This window comes from Moschus berezovskii, chromosome 19, assembly GCF_049115385.1.
Source record: "Moschus berezovskii isolate FMDL1 chromosome 19, NW_MosBer_1.0, whole genome shotgun sequence".
NCBI lineage: Eukaryota > Metazoa > Chordata > Mammalia > Artiodactyla > Moschidae > Moschus > Moschus berezovskii.
Window position 1 is genome coordinate 66,115,081 of NC_142478.1, and position 27,360 is coordinate 66,142,440.

The following is a 27,360-nucleotide window of genomic DNA, read 5'->3' on the forward strand; positions in this document are numbered from 1 at the left end:
TCAGAGTTGTAAACTTTAAGTTAAGGGTCATTGCTAAATATTTTTCTTTTAAGGAAAATACATTAAGTCATTCTATTTTCACCTTAGAAAAAAAGCCGTATGTGAAAGTTGCTATTTAGCCACACAGCCGCGAGCTCTGAGTTTTGCCTCTCTGTGATCTCGTTGGCGTTGTTGCAGATGAACAGCACAGCCAGTACTCCAAGCTGCTGCTGGCCTCCAAGGAACAGGTGCTGCGCCGGGTGGTGCAGGAAGAGAAAGCGGCGCTGGAGCGGCAGCTGGCAGAGGAGAAGCACACCCCCGAGTCCTGCTTTATTGAGGCAGCTATCCAGGAGCTCAAGGTGAGGGGAAGCCCTGGAAGTGGGGTCGGGGGTGGAAATTAGTTACTTTAGCCCCACCCACGTTTGAGATGATGAGCAGGGAATAGCTAAGAAAGCAGGTCTGCTCTTGGCTTTGGTGATAGGAGGGAAAGGGTGACCTAGTGGTTTTTCAGGTGCTTCCTGGAACTGAAAAGATCAAGGCAGGGTGATCTTAAAACTCTGGAGTTTCTTAGATTAGCTGTGTTCTTTTTTTGTTTTAAGATTTATTTACTTTTGGCTGCTCTGGGTCTTCATTGCTGTGCGTGGGCTTTTCTGTAGTTGCGGCCAGGAGGGGCTACTCGTCACTGAGGCGTGTGGGCTTCTCATTGCGGTGGCTTTTCTTGTTGCCGAGCATAGACTCTAGTGCGCTTGGGCTTCAGTAGTTGTGGCGCACAGGCTTAGTTGCTCCGTGGCATGTGGGATCTTCCCTGACCAGAGGTTGAACCTGTGTCCTCTGTATTGGCACATGAATTCTTAACCACTGGACCACCAGGAAAGCCTTAGCTGTGCCCTTAATTAAGCAACATAGGCTTTTGTTTGTTTTTTAGGAAAGTGCCTGGATTAATTTTTGGAGATGTTTTATTTAAGGAACATTGTGAATAAATTATTATGGCCTCTCTAGCAGGCTCCACCAATGCCTGCTGAGGATTTTGGAGCAGCAGTATCCAAATACAGAATTCCCTATTTCTTGTGTCCTCTACAATAGGAATTCTTAAACTTTAAGAGGCAGCAGAGTTGCTAGTTATTGGGCTCTGTCCTGAGAGACTGATTTCAGTAGGTCTAGGCGTAGTAAGGTTAATAATTTGCATTATAACAAGTTCCAGGGGAGTCTGGTGCTGCTCACCCCCAGAATCAGTGATCTGTTAGAACAGTGAAAGCCCTGATGAAAGGGCTTGTGACAGGCCCTTGCTGCTCTTGTATTTATCTCATGTAGCTTCATAACCCGGAGAAGGCAATGGCAAGCCACTCCAGTACTCTTGCCTAGAAAATCCCACGGATGGAGGAGCCTGGTAGGCTGCAGTCCGTGGGGTCGCTAAGAGTCGGACACGACTGAGCAACTTCACTTTCACTTTTCACTTTCACACATTGGAGAAGGAAATGGCAACCCACTCCAGTGTTTTTGCCTGGAGAATCCCAGGGATGGGGGAGCCTGGTGGGCTTCCGTCTATGGGGTCACACAGAGTCGGACACGACTGAAGTGACTTAGCAGCAGCAGCAGCAGCTTCATAACCAGGTGTGATAGAACTGCTGTCCCCTTTCACAGTTGAGGAAAGTGGAATCATGGGTTAGGTAATTTACTTGAGGACATACAACTAGTGAGAGGTGAAGCTGGTATTTGAATTCTTCTCTCTCTGACTCACAAGTCCTCTTTGGGCAGGATTCTGTATTTACTTTTTATTTTCTTTCTGTAATGCAGGGCATTAGTTCAAATGCATTTCAGGGAGAAGGAAAGCTTCATATAAGTAGATCTGTCCAGGTTGAGGTGGGGGTTGCCCAAACCCTTGTTTCCTGCAGTGGCTCTCTTATCTAAGCTTAGTTCATAAAAACTAGAAGACCACTTCTGTGTCCTTGAGTTTCTGTTCAGGAAGCTTTTGTGTAGTGTCGTCATTGTCACTGTCAGAGATGCTAGGCAGAATACCATCCCATTGGAGTACGAGATGCTTTTGCTTCCTGCCTTCTTTAAAGATAGAGAATTTTAAGTACTTAGACTCTTCCTTTTTGCCTTTTAACTTTTGCTCCTGTCGAGAGGCCGTTGCAAACTTTGGTCCTTCAGACTCAGTATGTTTCTGGTTTTCTCTCTCGTGCTCTAGGCTCGGGAAGAGGCTCTGTCAGGATTGGCTGAAAGCAGAGGGGAGGTCCCTGGTGTCGTGGCTGCTCTGGAACAACTGGTGCTGATGGCTCCCTTGGCGAAGGAGTCCGTTTTTCAACCCAGGAAGGTTGGTGTCCTTGTTACTGACTGAGTGGCCGCCATTCTTCTCCACCTGGTAGGCACTGTTAGATATGGAGAAAAGGGAACTATGAGTATTTCCTATGTGCTTTTTTTAAAAAAAAGTTATTTAAAAATTTTTCCTATATGCTTGTCCCATGTGTGTTCTTTCTTCAGCAGTGTTAAGTCAGTGACAGCTAAGATAGACCTCGAGAGCTTGGTTCCTACCTTTGCCACATGTTCTTTCTGTAACCTGCAGTTTGTCCCAACAGGGTGTGTTGGAGTACCTATCTGCTTTTGATGAAGACACCACCGAAGTTTGTTCTCTGGGTCCTCCTCGGCCTGTTGCTCTCCCTCTGGTAGAGGAAGAGGAAACAGTGTCTGAACCAGAGCCTGAGGGGTTGTCAGAGGCCTGTGAGGACCTGGAGTTAGCAGAAGACAATCTTGGAGAAGGGACCATTTGTACCGAGTCCAGCCAGCAGGAACCTGTCACCAAACCAAGCGTCACACACCTGAGCAGCTCTCCTTGTTACTACTTTTACCAAGGTGAGCCTCCCTGAGGGGGACGGCTGGGTGCTGCTGGATGTTTCAGAGAAGTTGTCTGGCTCTCTAAGCAGAGGGAGGTAGTGGCACTAGACCCTGGATAGTTGGGCCTGTTGTGCCTTTCAGTCTGGGGAGGGAGAGTCGGGCCAGATATGAGGAGGGTCCTGACTTGAGGACTGGCCGAGACCATGGCGTGACGGATCTGCTTGTCTTCAGCGGAGGACGGGAAGCACATGTTCCTGCACCCTGTGAACGTGCGCTGCCTCGTGCGGGAATATGGCAGCCTGGAGCAGAGCCCCGAGAAGATCTCGGCCACGGTGGTGGAGATCTCCGGCTACTCCATGTCTGAGGTAAGGGCCTGCCTTGCGAGGTGGAGGGGCAGGGAGCCGCATTAACCTCATCTCTCTGTGCTGGGCCTAGCCGATCCAGGTTCACAAACCTTCAAAGGCCTTTAGTTTTTGAGTGTGTGTGTGTGTTTTGGAGCCTGTGAATTTTTAAAAACTTAAATGGACCTCCCCTTCCATGTGGGGGTTCTGTTAGGTCAGTCCACCACAGCTGTCTGTATCACAGGTTCCTTTATTGTGGTGTGGGAGTAGACATGTCTCCTGCTTTCATTTGAGATGAGTTTGTTTTTGTTTCTCTTTCTTCCTACTGCTTGGGAGAAATGGCCAAGAAAACAAAGTCCTTGGAGGCTTTAAGGTAGCTTATGAATTTTGGCTTAGCAGATAACTGTGAATTATTGTCTGATAATTTACATATGTGAATATTTGCTCTTTGAGAATTACCCTTGTATTGATCACAGTTTAAAAGCTTAAAATTAAGAGACTTTATGTACTATAACCTTTCTATCAAATGTGAAGAAAAAGGATAAAAAAATTAAATCAGCTTCATTTTTATTGTTTTAGGCCAAGCTTGGTTCAATAGGGAAACCTGCTTTGTCTGCCTTCCCAGTTACCATTAATTCTGTTGGTGGTTCCCAGATTTTTTGCCAATAAGTAACTCTTGTCTTCCTTATTCTCCCTGTTTGTTGTGGACCCCCAGAAAATCAGAAACAGCTGATCAGCTTTGGATCATTCGTTACTGGGCTCAATTCATTTGCATCACAAACCCAATAATTGCTTTTGATTGCTTATTCTACCTTACTGTAGGTTAATTGACAGTTTCTGTTCAGCTTTTCAAAATGGTGATAACTTGAGCACTGCTCTGAGCCGCAGTGCCATCTGAGCGAGTGTGTTTCCCTGCTGGATATCTGGGTGGGAACCTCTGTTCTCAGAGTCACGGCTGGTCTTAGTTGAGCATCGGCCCCTTTTCCCTTGCAGGATGTGCGACAGCGTCATAGATACCTCTCTCACTTGCCGCTCACCTGCGAGTTCAGCATCTGTGAACTGGCTCTTCAGCCTCCTCTGGTCTCTAAGGAAACCCTAGAGATATTCTCAGGTAGAATGCTCTGTACTTCGCTTCCCTTTTTTAGTGGAATTCAGGGATTCTTATGACTAAAAACCCAGTGTAGAAGGAAGTAAGGATTTCTGTCATGAGTCTCCGAATCTCCTGATACTCTCCATCCAGTCCAGCTGGGCCTTCCCTTGTGCCCTTACCTGCTAGTCATCTGGGAGGAGTTAATTGCTGGGTTGTCCTGGGTCTGCCTCCTGACCACCTCACCACCCCGCAGATGACATTGAGAAGAGGAAGCGGCAGCGCCAGAAGAAGGCCCGGGAGGAACGCCGCCGAGAGCGCCGGATCGAGATGGAGGAGAACAAGAAGCAGGGCAAGTGTAAGTTCAGGAACGCTCATCTGTGACAAGCACAGCTGTGCATCATTGTGCAGAGGCCCAGGCCCAGCCCAGTCATAGCTCAGCTCTGCCACTTGCTTTCTTCAAATCTTAAATGTGAGTTGTGAGAATACCTCCCTCATGGGCTTCCTGAGAGAATTGGAGTTGGCACTGATCAAAGTGGATAGCACATAGTAAGGAGTAAGAGTAAGTTCATCCTTGGCAAAGTGGGTGGAAAACACCCAGGGCGGGGGTGTGGGTAGGGAATTGGATGTCTGCTGTGGGTAATTGGCCCGTGTGCTCTCTGGGTATGTATGCCTCGCCTTCAATTCTGGAGACATAAAATACATAGCTAGTCTACCAGGAGAGTCTGAAATAGTAGAAACCTGTTGACATACTAGGAAATACATGCAGGGAGTTAGACTTGAGCTCTTTCATACCAGTAAGGTAGAGTCTTTTAATCTGGTTCCACAACATAAGCTTCACTGAACTAAGGATTTTGTGACATGAGGGCCTGCTTAACCTCCAGAAACAAGGAGTTTAATCCTTGGCTAGGGAAAAGACTTGACTATTCTGACTCCATATGGTATGGTAAATACAAATTTTACTTCTTTAACTGGGATAAGTATGTTGCTGGCATCCTGGTGTTGTGTAGCTGTTTGGCACAAGTCCTAAACAGTTGAGAAAACTGATGTTTCAAGAACAAAGACTTTTATTTTATGGGAATATTCAAAAATAATTATATAGAACAGTATGATTAACCCCCAGGTTTATTACCCAGCTTTAACATGAATAGTTAAAACAAGGGTTTTATATTAAAGAAATAAAGTGGCAAATATTACAAATTTGGGGTTTAAAGCTGTCTCCATCCTGTGTACACCTGGGAGATTCATGTTGACCATCCATAACTGTTGGACAAGATTTGAAGAATTCTATAAATGGGTCTGCTCTTCTCATCTTGTCTTTGCAGACCCGGAAGTCCACATTCCCCTGGAGAATCTACAGCAGTTTCCTGCCTTCAATTCCTACCCCTGCTCCTCTGATTCTGCTTTGGGTTCCACCAGCACTGAGGGCCGTGGGGCGCTCTGCCTTTCTCCACTTAGCAGAAGTCCAGGTTCCCAAGCAGGTAAATGGAGTTTGGATTTAGAGAATAAAGTTGACCACCAGCTGTAGACCTTAAGCCGAACCCTAGTGTCTGAATTTACAACAGTGACCTCAGTATGGTGGGGTCTGTAGGGGATTGATTTTATTTGGGTAGTTAGTAGATTCCTGAGATACACTAAATTCTTACCATTTGATTCACTTTTCCATTGGCTGTACCAACTGCTTTATGCCCTGCTAGCTTTTGAATACCTCAGGCAGCCCTTACAACAGGATAGTTAAACCTAGGTTCTTCTCTGCAGCCCAGCTGTTTTATTTCTAGTTCTGCCTTTGAAGTACTCTCTCTGTATGTGCGAACATCTTTATATATGTCTTATTGTAACATTGTTTATGGTGGGGGGTGGAGGAAACAGCCTACAAAGTCTACTTTTATGGAAATGGCTCAATTACAGCATTTTTACTATGAAATTATTTACACCTACTGAAAAGGGAGGTAGCTCACTTCCCGAACCTTTAAGATGAAAGGAATTTATGGAAAAGACAAAGCATGACACCATTTTTGGGTTAAAAAAGCCACACAAAACAAAGCATTTCAATGTAGGTTTATATATCTAAATGTATAGAAAAATCCTGGGATGATTGTGTTCCAGACCACTAACGAGTGTTCCACTCTAGGGACTGAGATCAGGATTGAGAGGCTGTCGGCTTTTTAAAAACAGTTTTGCTTATATATAGAATATATTACTGTGTTATGAAATTAAACAGTTATAATTTCAGAGAGCTGTCTTCTGATCTTCATCCACCTGGCAGATAGTTTTCGATACTTAAAATTTATTTTTCTCAGCCTTTTTCAGTGAAATGTCCAAGATCAGAACATTTGGTGACTCTTGTGATCATTTTCCTGTCACTTCGCAGATTCAGGAGCCTGAGACGAAGGCTGGGGCTTGGTTAGTGGCAGGGACTAGAGTCTAAGGGCTATACAGCCATCATGCTCTTCAGTTTAGCTGAGATGAGAGCTGATGTACAAAGGAACATGGCAAAACATTGACTGCATCATCTGTGACACAGAGATTGTGTTTTCACAGACTAGCTTTTCTGAAGGTATGTGGGCTTTAACACATTCAGGCAAGAGCAGTTGGACGGGCCTAGAAATAAATACCACAGAGCCCTGGCTGACTGTGGAAAGGCCTCTCCCTACCAGCAGTGATCAGGGCACTGGGTGGGCTGATCTGTGGGAAATGTTCAGCTCTGGGCCAGAAAGGATGGAGATGACAACTTAGGGAAGGGAGTAGCAAGGAAAAGCTTGCATTTTGTTGGATTGTGTTGCTATGTGTGTTTTGAATTCTAACTGAATATTCCCCAGGTCATAGACATCTGCTGGCTGGAACATAAAGGCTGACCTGATTACATTTCATTTCTTTTTCTTGAAGCTTTTTATCAATATAAAACTAGTCCATGACATCCAGTACCTACACCTTGAGAGCTGGCTCACATGGAAAGGGTTTTTCTTACTGTGGGAATGGATTTTGCAATGCCTTCTAGCGTTCTCATAACCTTGAAACTTTTCTTTCCCTATTCTGATCACTTGTGTGAACAGTAGGCCATGTTCTTGGCTTTATAAGCACATGGCCGAGTTGAAGGTAGATCAAGGTTTAGCTTTTTGAGGCAGTGTTGCTAATCCAGACCTGATTTGGTGTTAATCTCTTCTGTTTCATTAAGTTGACTTGTATAATCAGGTCTCCGGTTCCCTTTCAGACTTTCTGCTGACCCCTCTGTCACCCGCTGCCAGTCAGGGCAGTCCTTCATTCTGCGTTGGGAGTCTGGAAGAAGACTCTCCCTTCCCTTCCTTTGCCCAGGTAAACCCTCTGCTTGTAAAGCAGCCCACGGGCATTTAACGTGAACTCTGCTGCTTGTTCTTCCTGGAAATCTGTCTGCTGGAGACAGATTTACAGGCTAGTGTTGCACTGACTTTCAAAATCATGGAAGGCTCTTTGAAGAGAAGCTCGTGGATTTAGTCTGAGATACTACCATAAACTTACCAAGGACAGAAGCCAAGAATAGCTGAGGAAGAATCAGAGTTTTAATTATGTAACAAGTCACTAGATTATTTGTGTACTAACACTGATCTAGAGGCTGGGGATATGTCAGTCAATTTTAACTGACCCCTAGTTCTGGGACCTCTGACTTAGGTAGTATGTATCTGTTACAGATAATAAACCATTCTTTGCTTTGGGAAAGGGAAGGTTGTCTTGGTTATCCTGTAACTAACTAGCCAAAGTGGCTGTCTTGAGATGGGTTGAAAGGAACATTTGATAACTGAGGAAGATGGACAGACAGGTTGACAAGCACCCCATAGGAAGTTAGTGTTCACTTCTTTGGGACTAGTTTGGACTCATTTGCTTAACAGCTCTTTAAAGCAGGTAGTTGATACAGACATTTCTCACATATAGATGAAAGTTTGTGCTGAGAAATAAGCAGGAATTCAACTTTGGTGAGGAGAGTCCTTGAAGTCAAGGATGAATAATTGAGAGTGATCCTGAAAATGAACTACTTGGTTTCAGAGTTTCTAAGCAAGTGGCTCCCAGGAGTTAGGTCAATGCCTGAGTTGTTTTTTTAGCTAGGTTTTACTGCCATTGTGTTTTTCATCTTTATATTTTGAAAAACTTCAAACTTAAAGAGTTGAAAGGATAGTGTAATGAATATTCATACTTTTCACTCAGATTCACCAGTAGTTACCGTTTTGCTATCTTTGCTTTTTCTCTCTTTTTTTGCTGTGTTGAAAATAAGTTATAGACCTCATGAATGACATTTCACCACTAAATACTTGGGAGATACATTCCACTCAAATGACATTGTCTTGTATGCCCACAATTATCATTGTTACATCAAAGACATTCAGCTGATTTAATGCTGTCTTAAGATGGCACATATTTCTATTTTCCCATTTGTCTCAGTGTCCTATATTGTTTTCAGTCAGATTTAATCAGTGTTCATTTCATTTAGTGTGTCAGCTCTCTTCAGTCTCCTTTGACCCATAACAGTTCCCCTGGCTTCTGTTTTTTTTTTTTTTAACATGTGGCATGGATATTTTGGGGGCTTCCCTCATAGCTCAGTTGGTAAAGAGTCTGCCTGCAATGCAGGAGTCCCTGGTTCAATCCCTGGGTCGGGAAGATCCCCTGGAAGAGGGCATGGCAACTCACTCCAGTATTCTTGCCTGGAGAATCCCATGGACAGAGAAGGCAGGCAGGCTACAGTCCATGAGGTCACGAGAGTTGGACACGACTTAGTGACTAAACCACATGGGTATTTTTGAAGCATCTAGACCCATTGTTCTATTCATGATCCTACACTGTAGATTTTCTGATTATTTCTTCATGAGTGGACCCAGGCTAAACATTTAAACATTTTTGGCAAGATTAAAATATAAGTGATATTTTAATGATCTTATAACATGATTCGGATGTTGTACTGTTAGACCCCAAACTCTTGGGGACCAAGGGAGCAGATTTTCACAGTAGTACATGATGAAGAAAGTTTTATCAGTGAAATCAGTATCTGCCAGTTGAATTAATCTTGCACAATATGCAAGCCCCAGCTTGGGACACATTCGGGACAGGCATGCTGACGTGAATCTTATGGGGTTTGTTTCTTGGTACAATGCACCCTGCTTTAGGTGGCATGGCATGTGTGGTAGATAGGATGCAAAGTGACCCTCAGCACTTACAGAGCTGGCCTTGGCCAACTGAGATGAAAAATTCTTCTCTTGGGAAGGATTGTTCTGATGTTACTATACTTTCAGGAATCTGGTTTATGACTGAATCTAAACATTAATAGTTAAGGAGCTATTGGAAAAGCAAAGACTGAAAGGTAATGAGGGCTGTGGGAACAGTTTTGTGATAAAGTTAAAATTGGTTTTCGTGGCCTTAGGTAACTGAGGTTTGCTTGGCAGGTGGTTTGTTTTAAACTTGGAAGGTCCTGTACACTCCTTACTGCAAGAGGAGTAATGTTGATGTTTTTAGGCCTCTCCAGAAGAGGAGGAAAATTTTGTCCAGAAGAAAGGACACAAAGTCGGAATTCCCCACTTCAAAATCAGAGTGTAAATCTCTTGTGCCTTCTTTGCAGTATTCTTTACCTGTTTCCTAAGGAACAGAACAGCTTTTGGTTTCCCACCTTGTTAGTTTCACTGCCAGTTCAGGATATAGGGGACATGATGAAAACACTGTGTTAGGAAAAGAAGTATCCAGAAAATTTTTTCCCAGTAGGGGTAGTTGATTCTTTGTCCCCTGTACCAGTCAGTGTCAACGTAGGAGTCTGGAGAAGAAATAGGATCAGTACCTTAAATTCCCTTCCTTTTCCTACTTTGGCAGATGCTGAGAGTTGGAAAAGCAAAAGCAGATGTATGGCCCAAAACTGCTCCAAAGAAAGGTGAGAATGGCCCTCTGGTAAAGGGGAAGCTTGGGCCCTTTCAGAAAGTAGACGGCTCTGGAGTTGTTTCTGCAATTTTAACACTGGTCTTTTTTAGATGAAAACACCTTAGGTCCTCCTGCCCCTGTGGACAGCGATGGGGAGAGTGATAACTCAGACCGCGTTCCTGTGCCCAGTTTCCAGAATTCCTTCAGCCAAGCTATTGAAGCAGCCTTCATGAAACTGGACACACCAGTGACTTCAGATCCGCTCTCTGGTAAAGGCACAGGAGCAGGGTACTTGGCTCGGGGCTATGGTTCCCTCCTGGATCCAGGGGCACTAATCACTAATCACTTGGCGCTTTCCCTCTGAACCTGAGGGCTCACGTTCTAGTGTTAACTAACATTTCATCTGGTATATCAGATGGCTCCTTTTTGTACCCCCAGATTAATTCTTGAGGCCTTTGTGAATTTCTGCCTAACTATTTTTATTTCCAGCCTTATAGATTTCTGAATCCTGAGGTGGTGAAGGTGGCTAATAGATAGATGGAGGTCAGACGCAAAGCACACCCCTACTCTGTGGTATTCACGACATTATGATGTGCTTCCTACACACCTAGCATTGTGCTAATTTTATTCTCCCAGTAACCATATTAAATGGGTATAACTCACATTACAGATGAGCTGGGCTGGGCATCTAAGTCATGTGTCTGAAGACAAACACCCAGAGAATGCAAGGTCCGGTATTTGAATCTAGGCAGTCTAATTCCAGAGCCTGCACTCGTGTTGCCTGTGACTCTCATCAGTGGAAACTGACCAGCGGGTAAAGGGGTGGCATTCTAAGCTAAGTTCTTTCTGTTTTCTGTTTAGAAGAGAAAGGAGGAAAGAAAAGAAAAAAACAGAAACAGAAGCTCCTGTTCAGCACCTCCGTCGTCCACACCAAGTGACACTACTGGCCCAGGCTAACTTCTCCATCTGGTTTTCTTTTTATTTGCGCTTTTGTTTTGCTGCTGTAATTTTTAAGTATTTGAGTTTGAACAGATTAGCTCTGGGGGGAGGGGGTTTCCACAATGTGAGGGGGAACCAAGAAAATTTTAAATACAGTGTATTTTCCAGCTTCCCGTCTTTACACCAAAATAAAGTATTGACACTCACAAGAGAGCTCTTCCTGCCAAGGTTTTTAGTTTGCTGCCAGGTAGTCTTTTTGACCCATGTGTAATTAGTTTTTCTCAACCCCAACTTAAGTTTTAGTCTCTTGGAGCAGCCCAAACCAGTGTTAGGGCACCTTGCTTTCAGCACACCTATTGGTGTGTCTTTTAAAAATAGTTGAATCTTTTCTATCTGTTCAGTACTCCTCTCATTAAAGAAACAGAGGAATGGGAATAAAATGGATGTAGGATACCCAGCTTGAATTGTAGTTTTTCTTCTGACAACCAGGCTGTGGTGTCAGACCCAGGTTGCACTTGTATGTGCGATGGATGGTTTTACCTTCTGTTTGGCACGGAAAGTTGTAACTGTCATTGACTAAGGAGGCCCTTGGGCCTGATAGCCTTTAGGTCAAGCTTGTTTCAAGTGACAGTGGCCTGAATGAATTACAGAAACGGAGGAGTCTGTCACACCCAGAGGCAGAGCAGGACAGGTTTGAAAGCAGTGGGGATGCCTCCCCCAACCCCTGCCCACCCCTGCCTCCCTGTTGTCTAGAGCAGTCTTATGCCTTGGTTTGAGCTGAATGAATTTGAGTGATGTGAATTCTTTTGCTGCTTAATAAAGTGACCTCTAGGTATAATAGACTATGAAGGCAAATAGTTGCAATAAATCACCTGCATAAGCATTGTGAGCTTTCTGGTTTCTTTAAGATTTATTTCAGGTCAGCTAGACATACACTTCTTAATAGGTTAAAGTAACAGCTGCTGTGAACTTGAGCAACTCTGTTTTCATGGAGTCATGTTTTTCCTAGTGTCAGGCCTAAAGGGTTCTTGATCTGGCCTTATTGTTCTAACCTCCCATTCTTAAAATGACAAATGTTTGTTAAATGTATTAATATGTAAGGGACTTTTGAGTGATGTCCATTTGATGGAGAGAATAGGTCCTTGAAGTGTCTTTAGTAGGTAGCAGATCAAAACGGGTCATATCTCTTGTCTCTCATCTCTCCTAATTCCTGTGAGTGCATTGCCTCACCTACCTTCATGTGCCAGGCAGGTATAAGGCAACAGAGAAGGGTGGAACTGCAGAAAACAACCAGATGTTGGCAGCTGCTATTTGACTTTGTAATAATGAGGTCAGGTGACATCATTATTACAAAGATATTTTCCCCCACTCAAAAATGTAAGAATTGTATTGTTTTTGTCAGTTTACCTCGTTAAGTATTGGCAAAGAATCTGTTTATTTTTAAGGTCCTTTGGGTCATTGAGACCAGCTCTAGATCTGTGCCGGTTTAGTTGCTGTGTCTCAATAATACTATTACTCTGGGGACTTCCCTAGATGTCCAGTGGTTAAGACTCTTGAGTTTCTGCTGTGAGGGGCCTGGGATCAATCCCTGGTCGAAGAGCTGAGATCCTACATGCCCCGCACTGTGGACAAGTAAACTTCAAAACTGCTACTCCGAATGACCTGGATTGCTTAGGGCCCAACCGAGGGGCAGGCGTATCGGGTCTCCAGTGGGAGGCTATACATCTAGTACCACACAGGGAGCTGGTCTTGCTACTGAAGCCAGGGACAGAAGGGGAAAGAGACTAGGCCAACCATGAACTCCACGTGCACACTAAGTGCTAACAGAAGCCAAATACATTTATTAAACCTGCTCCCAGCCAGGCAGTTAGATACAAAGATGTCTGTAAGGACAGGGGCTTCACAACCTGCAGAACCACTTAACCAGGCAATGCTGGGTAAAGGTGACTTTGATTAGTTTTACATAAGTCCATTTTGAGCTGGTCACCTGGCCTCTGGTCCGCAGTCATCCAGTTTGGGAACTGCAGAAGATGCCGCTGCCTCTTAGAATGTCCCATCCCAGCGAGTGTACCCTGAGGCCTTGGCACAGCACAATGTGCAGAGGTTCACTCCATTGGCTCAGCAGTCTCCTCACCGCCACTATCGGAAAGCTCCTCTCCAGCCGACTCTTCCTCTAGTAAACAGCTTTTAGTGACAGACTTCTGGATAGCCTCCCGCTCTCCTGGAGGAAGAGCATGGTGAAGAGCATGAGTGACCTCTCATTCAGCCAGAGGCCGTGACCAGTCCCTGCTCAGTGGGCGCAGGGCTAGTATCCCTTACCTTCATCAGTGCAGTTCTGCAACAGGATCAACAGCTGTCTCCTGTTGTACTGAATCAGGAACTTCTGACATGTTCTAATTGTACCTGGTACAGGTAAGAGCTTTGTGGTCAGCAGCTTGTGGAAAGTATTTGCCTCAGAGTTTTGTAGAGCTCGGAAAAAGTATCTTGCTCTAAGCAGAAAAGCAGGAATACCCACCTACCACAGAAGACCGAATGCTGAACCTGCTACAAAACCAGCCATATCCCATGCACCCCTACCTCCCACATGTAAGGTGTTGAGAAAACACGGGTAGCGGTGTCCTTTGTTCTCCAAGTATGTGATGAAGGGAAGAGCTGACCACACAAGCCGGTAGAATTCCTTCCTGCATCGAAGTAGCACTATTCCGGTATAGGCATTGAGGTATCTCACTACAGCAGGGGGAAAAAAAATCATTTGGGGAAACTGGACTGTCAGGGATGGGTTAAAAATCTTTGGATAATTTAACGCCTATGTACTAGAGATCAGAGATGGCTCAAGACAGTGGCACTTGGAATGCATCAGTAAGGAAAAAACTTCATTTCTGAAGGGGGGAAAAATTAGGATAGCCATTTACAGATGGTAAAGAATCCCCCTGTAATGCAAGAAACCCAGGTTTGATCCCTGGGTTGGGACCATCCCCTGGAGAAGGGAATGGCTATCCACTCCAGTATTCTTACCTGGAGAATTTCATGAATCGGACAGAGGAGCCTGGTTTGGACAAGACTGAGCAACTTAACACTTCATTTATGGAAAGGAGAAACATCCAGTGTCTTGCACACCACTCAGAATTGGTGAATTTAGAATTTAAAATGTTCTTCTAATGCATTGGCTAGTTAATAAATGGGTGGGGAGTGCAGAGATCTACCTTCCTCAGAAAACCCCTGGCTGAAAACCAAGCTGTCCTGTAACTGGGCTATGTAGGTTTTTCAAACAGTCAACGGAGTCTCACCTGAGGTAGGACAGCTACGCCTATATGGATCACCTCTGAAATTCAACTTCAAAGAATATGGTAAAAGGGAATGACAGTGTGGAAGTTGAGAGGGCCTGCTCCTGTTTACATACAACTGTGCGTCCTGTACAGGCCCTTTTCATGGGTAATTAGATATAAGGGGTTCTTGCCCAATGTCACACTGCCTACTAAGTCACTTCATTCGTGTCCGGCTCTGTGACCCAATGGGCCGTAACCTGCCAAGCTCCCTCTGTCCGTGGGATTCTCCAGGAAAGAATACCCTTCTCCAGGGGATCTTCCCAGCCCAAGGACTGAACTCGTGACCTACTATTAGCTAGCTCTCCGCCTAACTGGATTCACCCAGACGCCGGGATACCTCCCTGCTAAAACGAACGGAATCTTACATAGGACAGTGCACAAGGCTTGGCAGTTCCCGGGGTCGTTCGTGCCCCTTCTTTCTCCCTCCTGTGGCCACCGCCCCTTCCAAGCCCCACCGTCCGCCCGGTTCCCAAGCACCCTCGCACCCGCGAAGCCGATGGAACAGGCGGCAGCACCGAAAGTCCCGTGCACGCGGGCGATCGTGTCCCGTACCAGGGTGCCCAGCACTCGGTCCTCCAGAGTCAGGCGGCAGCGAGGGTCGTCAGACACCACTTCGCAGAGCAGGTACCTGCGGCGGGCGAGAGGGAAGTAAGCACGGGGCCAGGCCCGCGGAGACCGGGAAAGGGGCTGTTGGCAAGAGAATGCTTACCTGTGCTTGAACCGCACCATGGCTGCCTCCACCTCCGGCGGCTAGACGCGCAAACCGGATGTCTGCTTTCTCGGCGGCGGCCAATAGGAAGTTGGCCTGGCAGCCACTCTGGGAGGCGGAGCTAGAATGTAGGCGGAGCCCTGTGTCAGTCTCCCCTGAGCTCCGCCTCTCTCTACGGTGCGCAGGCGTCCTGCTCAGTTCCGAGCTGATGACTGAAGTGACTTAGCAGCTGGTCGACTCTGTGCGACCCCATAGACGGCAGCCCACCAGGCTTCCCCGACCCTGGGATTCTCCAGGCAAGAACACTGGAGTGGGTTGCCATTTCCTTCTCCATGATGGGAGCTAGGCTGCGCGATTGATCCGTTTTTGTGCCTGTGATGGGTGGTTGTGCCCACTCGCACCCGCGGCATTTGGAGCCTCCACGATGTTTACTTTCTATTACCTTGCAACACAGTCGTGCGTGCATTTATATTTCCTCCCCAGACTGGAAGGTCTTGAGGGCAAGATCTTGCACTCACAAGCCAAGGATTCACAGAGGGGAAATTAGGACTCTTATATTAAGATTACAGCTCGGTTCAATTTCCCCTTACAGCCAAATATGTTATTACTGTTTAGGCCTTTTGACAACCTTATGGAGTCAGGTGTATTGTCTCATTTTTTGTGCAAAAACCATTTGTGATCATTATATTTTGTTTCTGTTTATTCTGTGTACTCGTTTTTTAAACAGAAAAGCACAAAGAAGCAAATAAAGATAAGTTATAACCCCAGCATCAAGAGAATAATTTATCATGTAGTGAGTTTTTTTCCCTAGTTTTCCCCCTATGCCTGCAGTTCTCTATGTGAGGTCCAGGAGCCACTGAGTTTTCTGAGCTTCTTTCAGAGAGTCTCCAGGATCAAGTTACTTTCATAATACTACTAAGATGCTATTTGTTTCACTTTCTCAGAGTGGACAGTGAAGTTTTCCAGAGGCCACATGACATGTACTGACATTATTGCTCTGATGGTGAAAAGAATTGTGCACTGTGTTTTAAATATTTCTCAGTTTTAATAAACATGGTTCAGTTCAGTTCAGTTCAGTCGCTCAGTCGTGTCTGACTCTCTGCGACCCCATGAATCACAGCACGCCAGGCCTCCCTGTCCATCACCAACTCCTCGAGTTCACTCAAACTCATGGTAAATATCAACATATTCCATGAAACAAAAGCTTTTTGGGATCCTCAATAATGAGTGAAAAAGTGTCCTGAGACAAAAAAAAACTGAGATGAAAACTTCTGCTGTATATTTTTCCTTTTATTTTCTTTTTAAGAATAGAATCATACAGTTTAGTATTCTTTCCCCCCCGCCCGAATATCCTTTAAAAAATAAAGGTTATCTTAGTGAGGCATAACATCCATAAAGGGTATATTAAGTGAATTTTTACATAAACTGTGGAACATTCTGAAAGAGATGGGAATCCCAGACCACCTGACCTGCCTCTTGAGAAACCTGTATGCAGGTCAGGAAGCAACAGTCAGAACTGGACATGGAACAACAGACTGGTTCCAAGTAGGAAAGGGAGTACGTCAAGGCTGTATATTGTCACCCTGCTTATTTAACTTATATGCAGCGTTCATGAGGAACGCTGGGCTGGAACAAGCACAAGCTGGAATCAAGATTGCTGGGAGAAGTATCAGTAACCTCAGATATGCAGATGACACTACCCTTATGGCAGAAAGTGAAGAGGAACTCAAAAGCCTCTTGATGAAAGTGAAAGAGGAGAGTGAAAAGGTTGGCTTGAAGCTCAGCATTCAGAAAACTAATATCATGGCATCTGTTCCCATCACTTCATGGGAAATAAATGGAAAAACAGTGGAAACAGTGTCAGACTTTATTTTTGGGGGTTCCAAAATCACTGTAGATGCTGATTGCAGCCAGGAAATTAAAAGACGCTTACTCCTTGGAAGGAAAGTTACGACCAACCTTGACAGTATATTGAAAAGCAGAGACATTACTTTGCCAACAAAGGTCCGTCTAGTCAAGGCTATGGTTTTTCCCATGGTCATGTATGGATGTGAGAGTTGGACTGTGAAGAAAGCTGATCGCCGAAGAATTGATGCTTTTGAACTGTGGTGTTGGAGAAGACACTTGAGAGTCCCTTGTACTGCAAGGAGATCCAACCAGTCCATTCTAAGGGAGATCAATCCTGGGTGTTCATTGGAAGGACTGATGCTAAAGCTGAAACTGCAATACTTTGGCCACCTCATGCGACGAGTTGACTCATTGGAAAAGACTCTGATGCTGGGAAAGGTTGGGGGCGGGAGGAGAAGGGGACGACAGAGAATGAGATGACTGGATGGCATCACCGACTCTGTGGACATGAGTTTGAGTGAACTCCGGGAGTTGGTGATGGACAGGGAGGCCTGGCGTGCTGTGATTCATGGGGTCGCAGACAGTCGGACACGACTGAGCGATTGAACTGAACCGAACTGAATAGACTTTTGCAACTATTGCCCAGATAAAGAGATAGAACATTTCCAGTGCCTCTTCTCAGCCAAAAATCTTCCCAGAAGTGACCTCTATTCTGATTTCTATCATGATTGATAAGTTTTGCCTGTTCTTGAACTTTGTGTGTGTATTAGTCACTCATTCGTGTCCGACTCTTTGCAACCCCATGGACTATAGCCTCCCAGGCTCCTCTGTCCATGGGATTCTCCAGGCAAGAATACTGGAGTGGGTTGCCATGCCCTTCTCCAGGGGATCTTCCTGACCCAGGGATTGAACCCAGGTCTCTGGCATTGCAGGCAGATTCTTTACCACTTGAACTACAGTTTTCCCATGTGCTTGAACTTTATATAAATATAAATCTCCAACAGCGTGTTTGTGTGTGCCTGTGTTTATGGCTCTTTTGTCTCAACGTATTGTCTTTAGATTCACTCTGTCATTTGACTATATTTTCATGTCAACTGTTTACAATTTAGTGACTGAGCCACAACAACAACAATTCTTCAAGGTTATTTTTCAGCTGCCCCAGACGGCATTGTTTAGATGTACCACTGCTAACAGGTCTATATTTCCATGATGGACATTTAAATTTGTTCTAGAATTTCTTGTTATATCCAGTGCTTTGATGCTCAGCCTTATATCTAGCTCTTTGTAGCCTTCCTTGACTGTTTATTTGTAGACCTGTCAGGGACCTGGCAGGCCCTGTGAGAACCATGAAGGGAGTCGGATTTCACAACCGATTGTTTGCAGTATTTGGAATGAGTTATCAATTTTTCCATCTCTCACTCTAAATCACCGTAAAGGGGGGACAGCTGTGGCCCTGCCGAAGGCTCTTTTCTCCTAACCCAAGAACCACCTCATTATCTAAAAACGGTCTCCGCCAGCTTCCTCCTTTGGCCAGCAGGGGGCAGCAGATGCTCGTAATGTGTGGAGAAAGTCTCCGCCTCTGCGTTTCCCGCCTCCTCTTCCATCCTTGGAATGGCAAGCCACTCCAGTACTCTTGCCTAGAAAATCGCATAGACAGAGGAGCCCAGTGGGCTGCAGTCCACGGGGTCGCTACTAGTCGGACACGACTGAGCGACTTCACTTTCACACATTGGAGAAGGAAATGGCAACCCACTTCAGTGTTCTTGCCTGGAGAATCCCAGGGACGGCGGAGGCTGGTCAGCTGCCGTCTACGGGGTCGCACAGAGTTGGACACGACTGAAGCGACTTAGCAGCAGCAGCAGCAGCGGCAGCAGCAGCAGCTCCAACCTTCAACTCTTTTAATCCCCAAATCGCGCCATTTCATAGATGCAGCTGGGGCTTTGACCAAAATCACACGTTCAATAAGAAGCAAGATCAGAATTCCAACCCCAGGCCATCCGACTTCGGGGTCCTGGCTCTGGTCTACAACGCTGAAGTCTTTCTGTGAGCGGTTTCGCCGTCCACTTTGTAATATACATTGGAGAGACTACAGGTGTGTAAGTTAGAATCTCCTCGTCGTCGTTTACCAGACACGTGCTGTCGGGGCGATTAATTCATGTCTCTAGATCTCAGTTTCCTCATCTGTGTGATGGGATAATAACGGTTCCTCCCTCGTGCGTGGTACATATGAGATTTAAGCGAGATACTTGAGTGCACTGTAAACGCGATTTTGAGCGAATGATTTACTGCCACCCGCAGGCACAGCCCCGGGGGAAGCACACCGGGTCCGTCCTGGGCCTCCTATCCTCGGATCCTGCCCGGCGCCCTGAGTCCCCGACCCACCGGGGTCCCGACACCAGCGGGCCGGGCTGCAGGGAGGGGAGGCGTCGGCGGCGAAGGCCGCTCCCAGCGGTAATCAGCCGGTGTCTGCTCCCGCCTCGCCAGCCGCTAATTACACGTCTCCTAATGAGACCGGCGGCTGTTTGCAATCACTCGGGTCCCCGCCGCGCGGCGCGGGAGGCCGTGGGGGAATCCGCCCACGGGGGCGTGGACGGCGGTTGCAGCCGGAGACCGAGAGATCCGCTGGGCGGCGGCGGGGGTGAGCCCCGGCGGCGTCTGCCCGGCAATGTGCGCCTGGCTGTCAGTCTTCGGAATCATTATCATCCCACTTTACAGATGAGGAAGGGGGCTGAGGCTCGGAAAGGTGAACTCAGGCGCAAAACTCACGCTGAAATAGTCTAATCCAGTGCTCTTAACACGGTACGGCCTGGATCAATGGGGTATTTGCTGTTGTGACTTTTGTGACTTTCAGATGCTTACATCCCAGATCAGATTAAAAGAGGCGGGGGCGGGGGTGCCGACGTAGAGGGGGACTTCCTTTGAGTTCTTTCCCTCCTTCCCATTTGAAGATTCTCACCATCAATTTGCCCTTTTGGATCAGACACAAAACCGAGTATCAGCTCCAGTAAGGCCTTTAAAGTTTACTTGGAAAGGTAAATCACACAACCCATTTCAGACTGGGAAACCTGGTGCATTTCCTAGGAGGTGGTTGGGGCTACTGCTAAAATGCTCCCATAATGATGCATGTGGGTGCATGTGAGATTTAAATGAGATACCGTGGGCAAACGGCTAGCACCGTGAATTCCCTGGTGATCCAGTGGTTAGGACTCGCTACTTTTACTGCTGACGGCCCAGGTTCAGTCCCTGGTCAGGGAACTAAGATCCTGCAAGCCACATGGGGTGGCATGGATGGAGGAGCCTGGTAGGCTGCAGTCCGTGGGGTCGCTAAGGGTCGACTTCACTTTCACTTTTCACTTTCACACATTGGAGAAGGAAATGGCAATCCACTCCAGTGTTCTTGCCTGGAGAATCCCAGGGACAGGGGAGCCTGGTGGGCTTCCGTCTGTGGGGTCACACAGAGTCGGACACGACTGAAGTGACTTAGCAGCAGCAGTAGCAGCAGCAGGGGGGGAATAAAAGCTCCCATAACATCAAGGTGGGCTTCCAGGATGGCTCAGCCTAAAAAAAAAGTGAAAGTGAAGTCGCTCAGTCGTGTCTGACTCTTTGCAACCAGGCTCCTCCGACCATGGGATTTTCTAGGCAAGAGTACTGGAGTGGGTTGCCATTTCTTTCTCCAGGGAATCTTCCTGACCCAGGGATTGAACCCAGTTCTCCCACATTGTAGACAGACGCTTTACCATCTGAGCCACCAGGGAATGAATGCAGGGTCCCTGGGTGGGGAACATCCCCTGAAGGAGGAAACGGCAACCCATTCCAGTATTCTTGCCTGAAAAATCCCATGGACAGAGGAGCCTGGCGGGCTACAGTCCATGGGGTCACAAAGAATCAAACACAACTGAGCACACAGTTCAGAGGTTCAACATGAGGGTAGGAAGCTACAACTGTGTTTCTTGTTCTCTTCTGGGATGGGATCCAGTGTAGCTGCTTTCCTTCTTCTTCTTTTTTTTAATATTTATTTATTTTTGACTGCATCAGGTCTTAGTTGTATTGCCCAGGCTTCTCTCTAGCTGTGTCCTGAGGGTTTAGTTGCCCCATGGCATGTGGAATCTTGGTTCCCTGACCAGGGATGGGACCTGCGTCCCTTGAGTCAGAAGCAGATTCTTAACCACTGGATCGCCCAGGAAGTCCCTAGCTGCTTCTATTCTTCATCCTTATGTTCTGGGCTACTACTTATTAGGCTCTCACTATGAGCCAGACACTGTCCTGAGCACTTTGTGGGCTTGACTTCCTTTAGTTCTCACGATAACCCCATGAACATAGGCCCCATTATTCTCTGAGGCTCAGGGAGGAAAGTGACTTGCCCAAGGTCACTAAGGCAGTAATTTTGTATTCAAGCAAGCAGTGGAGGCCCTTACAGGGCGCCATTGCTGTGCCACCCATTACCAGGCAGTGGTTATCCTAAGACCAGTAACGTGGGCCAGTTAGTGCGGCAGTTAGAAGTCCCATCAGCCAGTGGGCGGCGCCACAGCGGGCCCCTCTCCCAAGCGAGCAACTCACCGAGCGACCCTTCGTGGGCTATTCAGCCAACAGTCATTGGAGTGGTGGTACTCAGGAGGAGAGTAAGATAAGAGACTGATCACCACCTGCTCTCTGGGGTCCTCCAACTCACCCGGCCTTGGGCCAGCGAACAGGGGACCCAGGGAACAGGCTGTGTCCTGCAGGGCTCCAGAGCCCTCACTATGGCCGCCCATGGCTGGGCCCAGGCCTTGAGGTGGCGGGGACCCTCTTCCCTTTCCCTGCCTCTATGCTGTGACCTACTGGCAGTGGCCGGCCGTGTGTGATGCCATCTGTGGGACCTGGCCCCGGCCATTTGGGTGGCCTGAGGAGCCTGAGGGCTGGCTGGGTTGATGCTTTTGAACTGTGTTGTTGGAGAAGACTCTTGACAGTCCCTTGGACTGCAAGGAGAGCCAACCAGTCAATCCTAAAGGAAATCAACCCTGAATATTCATTGGAAGGACTGATGCTGAAGCTGAAACTCCAATACTTTAGCCACCTGATGCGAAGGACTGACTCATTTGAAAAGACCCTGATGCTGGGAAAGGCTGAAGGCGGGAGAAGGGGATGACAGAGGATGAGATGGTTGGATGGCATCACCGACTCAATCGACATGAGTTTGAGTAAACTCTGGGAGTTGGTGATGGACAGGGAGGCCTGGCCTGCTGCAGGCCATGGGTTTGCAAAGAGTCGGAGACGACTGGGGGACTGAACTGAACTGAACTGAACTGAGGAGCCTGAGGGCTGGCTGGGTCCAGATGCCTAGGTCCCTCAGTGATGATGGCTGGGCAGAGCCTGGGGACCTGAGGGTGCCACCAGCTGAGACCTGCCTCCTCAGCTGGGCCTGAGCACTGGCGGGAGGACCCAGATTGGGTGCTGGACGAAGGCTTTGGGACAGGGTGACAGCTTCTGCAGGGACCCCTTCCTCTTAACCAGGGCCTGGACCTTGTAGGGTGACGTGTGTGCCTTTGGGACCTTGCCCTTTCTTGTCAGAACAGAGAATAACATTTGTTTGGTGGAGATTTATAGGCACGTTGTTACCTGATTACGACCTGACCTCAGGAACAAAGGATCTGACACCAACATGTTTGCAACTCACCATGCCCCTTCCTCACCTTTCCTAGAAAAGGGCTTTGCTGAGAGCTTTCTGGGAGTTTGGGGTTTTAAAGGCACGAGCCACAGGTCTCCTTTAGGACCCTGCACCAAAACTTTCTCTGTTCCAAACTCTGACGTTTCGGTATCCTTTGGCCTCACTGTGCACTGGGCACATGGACTTGAGTTTCTGTAACAGTTTCAGCAGAGACCTTTGGTCTAACCCCTCAAACCTGTGCTCTTGACCTCTTGCCCTCTACCTCAGTGGATGGAGGCAAAGAAAAATGGTTCCGCGTCAGCATCTTGTTAAGCAGCCACTGCTCATTAGGGGCTCCTGCTCCTCTAATCCAATCAACCAGTTCCCTATAAAACCTTCATGGGGACAATCTGGATAAAATTAAACCTTCCATCTGCTTGGCCAGGGGCCGGGGGGCTGCTGCATACTCTGGGTTGCTGGGCCGGCACAGCCCTCCCTGAGCCTCAGAGACAGAACATCGTGCTTCTCCCTCATCCTCCCTGCCTTGTGGACCTCCTTCCCTTTGCCCTGCCTGCCATGAGGATTCACTTATCCCCAAATTAATTGAAATTACAAGGGCACTACTGTTTGACTCAGCAATTTCTCCACCAGCAATTTATCCCATTGAGATTCTTGGGCTTGTACCCAGTGACAAGTAGACCAGGGTGTGTTTTGCATCATTGTTTGTGATAGTAAAAGGCTACGTTAGTGTCTACCAGAAAGGATCCACTGTATGTGTACATTTATTGGACAACCATGTGCCAGAGAATTTGCTAAATGCTTCACATCAGTTCAGTTCAGTCGCTCAGTCATGTCCAACTTGTTGCGACCCCATGGACTGCAGCACGCCAGGCTTCCCTGTCCATCAGTAACACCTGGAGCTTGCTCAAACTCATGTCCATTGAGTCTGTGATGTCATCCAACCATCTCATCCTCTGTCAGCCCCTTCTCCCTCTGTCTTCAATCTTTTCCAGCATTGGGGTCTTTTCCAAGGAGTCAGTTCTTCGCATCAAGTGGCCAAAGTATTGGAGCTTCAGCTTCAGCATCAGTCCTTCCAATGAATATTCAGAGCTGATTTCCTTTAGGATTGACTGGTTTAATCTCCTTGCCATTCAAGGGACTCTCAAGTCTTCTAAAAAAAATAAAAATAAAAAAAATTTTAAATAAAAAATAAATAAATTAATTAAAAAAAACATAAAAGAGTCTTTTCCAACACCACAGTTCAAAAGCGTCAATTCTTTGGCACTTAGCCTTCTTTATGGTCCAACTCTCACATCCATACATGACTACTGGAAAAATCATGGCTTTTACTAGATGAACCTTTGTCGGCAAAGTAATGTCTCTGCTTTTTAATATGGTGTCTAGGTTGGTCATAGCTTGGTCATGTGCTTCACATAGATTGACTCATTTAATCCTCACAGCTACCCCATAATGCAGGGACTTAGTTGTTTTTTTCTTTTTTTTTCATTTCATTTATTTATTTATTTCTGGCTGTGCTGGGTCTTCGTCGCTATTTGGGCTTTTCTCTAGTTGTGGCAGGCAGGGGTTACTCTCTAGTTATGCATGAGCTTCTCATAGCACATGTCTTCTCTTGTTGCGGAGCATGGGCTCTAGGGTGTGAGGGCTTCAGCAGCTGTGGCACGTGGGCTCAGTAATTATGGCTCCCCAGGCTCTAGGGCTCTACAGCATAGTCTCAAGAGTTGTGGTGCACAGGCTTAGTGGCTGCTTGGCATGTGAGATCTTCCCGGATCAGGGATTGAACCTGTGTTTCCTGCACTGTCAGGCAGATTCTTTAGCCACTGAGCCACCAGGGAATCCCAGGACTTAGTTTTATTAACTCTTATGACAGATGAGGACACCGAGGCTCAGGGAGAACTAGGAACTTGCTGAAGCTTCACATAGCTGGTAAGGAAGGTTGGCTGAAGATGGCAGAGTAGAAGGACATGTGCTCTTTGTCTCCTGCAAGAACACATAGCTATCTGGTAAGCAGCAGGGCCAGGCTTTGACCCAGGCAATTCTTGTCCTTAACCACTGTCCTAGTCAGTTTCTCTGTCTTTATGTGCTTGAAAATTTTCCAGAAGGTGACACAAAAGCTTTAATAGTGGTTACCTCTGGGGAGTAGAATTATAGGTGCAAAATAGAAGGGGAACGTCACTTTTTACCATGTCCCTCTTTGGACCATATTATTTTACCATAAGCATATGTTAGTTTCATAATTTAGAGCAGTCATTGAGCCCCAGTTGCCACAGTATGTTATTAATAATCCTTCCCTGAACTCTGGTTGTGGGTGCTGTCTTGATCCTTGTTTTGCAGCTCACCTAGGTGGTTTTGCTCAGCGATACATCTGGGAATGGCAAAGGACTGATTGTCAAGCCAGTGCTCATTCCCCTGATTTTTTTTAGCCTCTTGGAGAAGAGGAAAGGAAAGGTCCAGAGGGCAGAAAAGTAGTTAAAAACAGACCCCAGAGCCTATGGCGTTCAAGTCCTGACTCAGCCACTCACCCACTGTGTGCCCTTGGGCAAGTCACTTCTCCTCTCTGAACCTCAGTTTCCTCTCTGTGAGAATTAAATGACTTACCTCCATGTTAGGGCTTCCCTGGTGGCTCAGACAGTAAAGAATCTGTCTGCAATGCAGGAGACCCAGGTTTAATCCGTGAGTCAGGAAGATCCCCTGGAGAAGGGAATGACAACCCACTCCAGTATTCTTGCCTGGAGAATTGTATGGACAGAGGAGCCTGGTGGGCTACAGTCCATGGGGTCGCAAAGAGTCTTTCATACACATTTACTTCCTTGTCAAGTACTTAGAGCCTATCTAATTGTAGACACTCAAGAAATGTTGAATATTTTTACATATTGTCCTGAATGCTGTCTTCCCCAGTTTGAAGCTCAGAGCAGTCCTGTCTCCCAGCTGGTGGGTTCAGCTATGGCTGTTCCAGCCCCCTCCCTAAAGGGAGAGGCCCAACTCCCGCTGCGCCCCAGCCTCCAGCAGAAGTCCTTCAGGATTGGTTCTCCTGGGTTATCCCACTGTGGTGTGTTGTGATCAGAATTGATCACATCACCAGAGCTGGAAAAAGGGGCAGAGCTGCAGGGCTGGTGTGGCCCAGATCCAGGGTGAGGCTTAGACGGGCAGCCTCCCAGTTCGGGATGTTCCCAGCGCCTTCCCACCGCTCATGCTTGGAGGGAGAAGGGTCTCAAAATAGCTGTTGCTTCCCCAGCACGGCGCTAGGCCAGGGACAGGAATAGACATCTGGGGGTGGCCGCCTCAGCTTCCCTCAGGAGCCCTTGGGGACCGGGAATAGGCAGAGGCCAGACTCCCCCCAGGGTGGGGAGGTGGATAGTGCAGCTGTCAACATGCAGTGACCCCCCGGTGACAGTCCAGCCCCTGCAAAGTGTCGCCCCAGCTGGGCTGGGGGGTCAAACAGGCCACCAGCACTGGTTAGATACTGGCCATGGCCTGGACTGTTAGACCAATAGGAAGTGCCCTTCAACATTGACTCCTGCAGTCCTCTCTTGACAAGTAGGGAAACTGAGGCTGGAAGAGAAGTTCACATGCTTGAGATCACAACACTGGTTAGAAACCAAAGCTATCAGAAGAGGCAGACCCTGGGGCTTTAAGTGGCTTTACAGCGTGGTGATTAAAAGGTTAAAGGACTGAGACTATCTGGGTTCAGATCCAGCCTCCACTACTTATGACCTGTATACATTCTCTTGGACCTCAATTCCATTGCCTGTAAAATGGGCATGATAATAGTTCCCTTTAGTGGTTTTGGAGGACTGAATGAATTCATACTGGTGGCTATTATGATTGTTAGTGTTTTCTCATCAGATTCCTCACTTGTTCATCCCTAAGGCATTGGCTGAGTACCTGCCCTGTGCCAGGCACCGTTCTAGGCCTAGGTCAGTGTAGCTCACGGTGTGCCGAGAGGAGATTGGTTGATACTTCAGGGAACCTGCCAGGTGCCAGCTACTATACAAAGTAGTTTTTACCTATAGCACCTCAGTTATTCCTCACGGCAACAGAAGAGGAGCCATTGTCATGCCCTATTTTATGTGTGAAGGGAGTGAGACTCAGGTGAAGTCACTTCTCCAGGGTCACATTGCCAGGAGGTTGCAGAGCTAGGATTTGAAATCTGGACTGCCTGCCTGCAGAGCTCATGCAAACGAATGCATGATGCTGTCTCTTTACTGGGGAGATGGACAAAGTCGTTTAGTAGTTACAGTCCAGAGATTGGGTTCAGTTCAGTTCAGTTCAGTTCAGTCGCTCAGTCATGTCCGACTCTCCGCGACCCCATGAATCACAGCACGCCAGGCCTCCCTGTCCATCACCAACTCCCGGAGTTCACTCAAACTCATGTCCACAGAGTCGGTGATGCCATCCAGTCATCTCATTCTCTGTCGTCCCCTTCTCCTCCCGCCCCCAACCTTTCCCAGCATCAGAGTCTTTTCCAGTGAGTCAACTCGTCGCATGAGGTGGCCAAAGTATTGCAGTTTCAGCTTTAGCATCAGTCCTTCCAATGAACACCCAGGATCGATCTCCCTTAGAATGGACTGGTTGGATCTCCTTGCGGTACAAGGGACTCTCAAGAGTCTTCTCCAGCACCACAGTTCAAAAGCATCAATTCTTCGGCGATCAGCTTTCTTCACAGTCCAACTCTCACATCCATACATGACCACGGGAAAAACCATAGCCTTTTTTTGTTTTTGGCCATACCTCAAGGCCATGCTGGATCTTAGTTCCCTGACCAGGGATTGAATCTACATCTCTTGAAG

The 27,360-nt window shown here is 47.1% G+C and overlaps 2 protein-coding genes across 4 annotated transcripts in view; one reads left to right on the forward strand and one right to left on the reverse strand.

Moving 5' to 3' along the window:
* RNF10 (ring finger protein 10) overlaps nt 1-11,931 on the forward strand; it is a 34,812-nt gene extending 22,881 nt beyond the window's left edge. For 2 of the 3 annotated variants that reach the window (XM_055404550.2, XM_088828251.1), the window contains 11 exons: nt 178-338; nt 2,168-2,293; nt 2,556-2,829; nt 3,043-3,176; nt 4,146-4,263; nt 4,496-4,597; nt 5,565-5,720; nt 7,451-7,551; nt 10,063-10,120; nt 10,218-10,376; nt 10,969-11,931. In XM_055404550.2, the coding sequence (XP_055260525.2) occupies nt 178-338; nt 2,168-2,293; nt 2,556-2,829; nt 3,043-3,176; nt 4,146-4,263; nt 4,496-4,597; nt 5,565-5,720; nt 7,451-7,551; nt 10,063-10,120; nt 10,218-10,376; nt 10,969-11,045 (1,466 nt within the window). In that variant the 3' untranslated portion in view covers nt 11,046-11,931. Of the gene's footprint in view, nt 1-177; nt 339-2,167; nt 2,294-2,555; nt 2,830-3,042; nt 3,177-4,145; nt 4,264-4,495; nt 4,598-5,564; nt 5,721-7,450; nt 7,552-10,062; nt 10,121-10,217; nt 10,377-10,968 lie in introns of those variants that run through there. The other variant, XM_055404551.2, reaches the window with a different exon arrangement.
* Nucleotides 11,932-12,867: 936 nt separating this feature from the next.
* On the reverse strand, nt 12,868-15,304 carry POP5 (POP5 ribonuclease P/MRP subunit). Its single transcript, XM_055404552.2, has 5 exons — nt 15,082-15,304; nt 14,858-15,000; nt 13,624-13,773; nt 13,366-13,449; nt 12,868-13,267 (listed from the first exon to the last, which is right to left on the reverse strand). Exons 1-5 carry the CDS (start codon nt 15,099-15,101, stop codon nt 13,152-13,154), a joined length of 513 nt encoding a protein of 170 aa, XP_055260527.1. The 5' UTR covers nt 15,102-15,304; the 3' UTR covers nt 12,868-13,151.
* Between the last annotated feature and the right edge of the window lie 12,056 nt (nt 15,305-27,360).

What these genes read in the sequence shown, in the direction of transcription:
- POP5 (XM_055404552.2), bottom strand. Translation starts at nt 15,101, where the DNA reads ATGGTGCGGTTCAAGCACAG. An exon ending in CAACACCTTACATGTGGGAG is followed by an intron (nt 13,450 to 13,623) that starts GTAGGGGTGCAT and finishes TACCTGTACCAG; the next exon opens with GTACAATTAGAACATGTCAG. An exon ending in GCAGAACTGCACTGATGAAG is followed by an intron (nt 13,268 to 13,365) that starts GTAAGGGATACT and finishes CTCTTCCTCCAG; the next exon opens with GAGAGCGGGAGGCTATCCAG.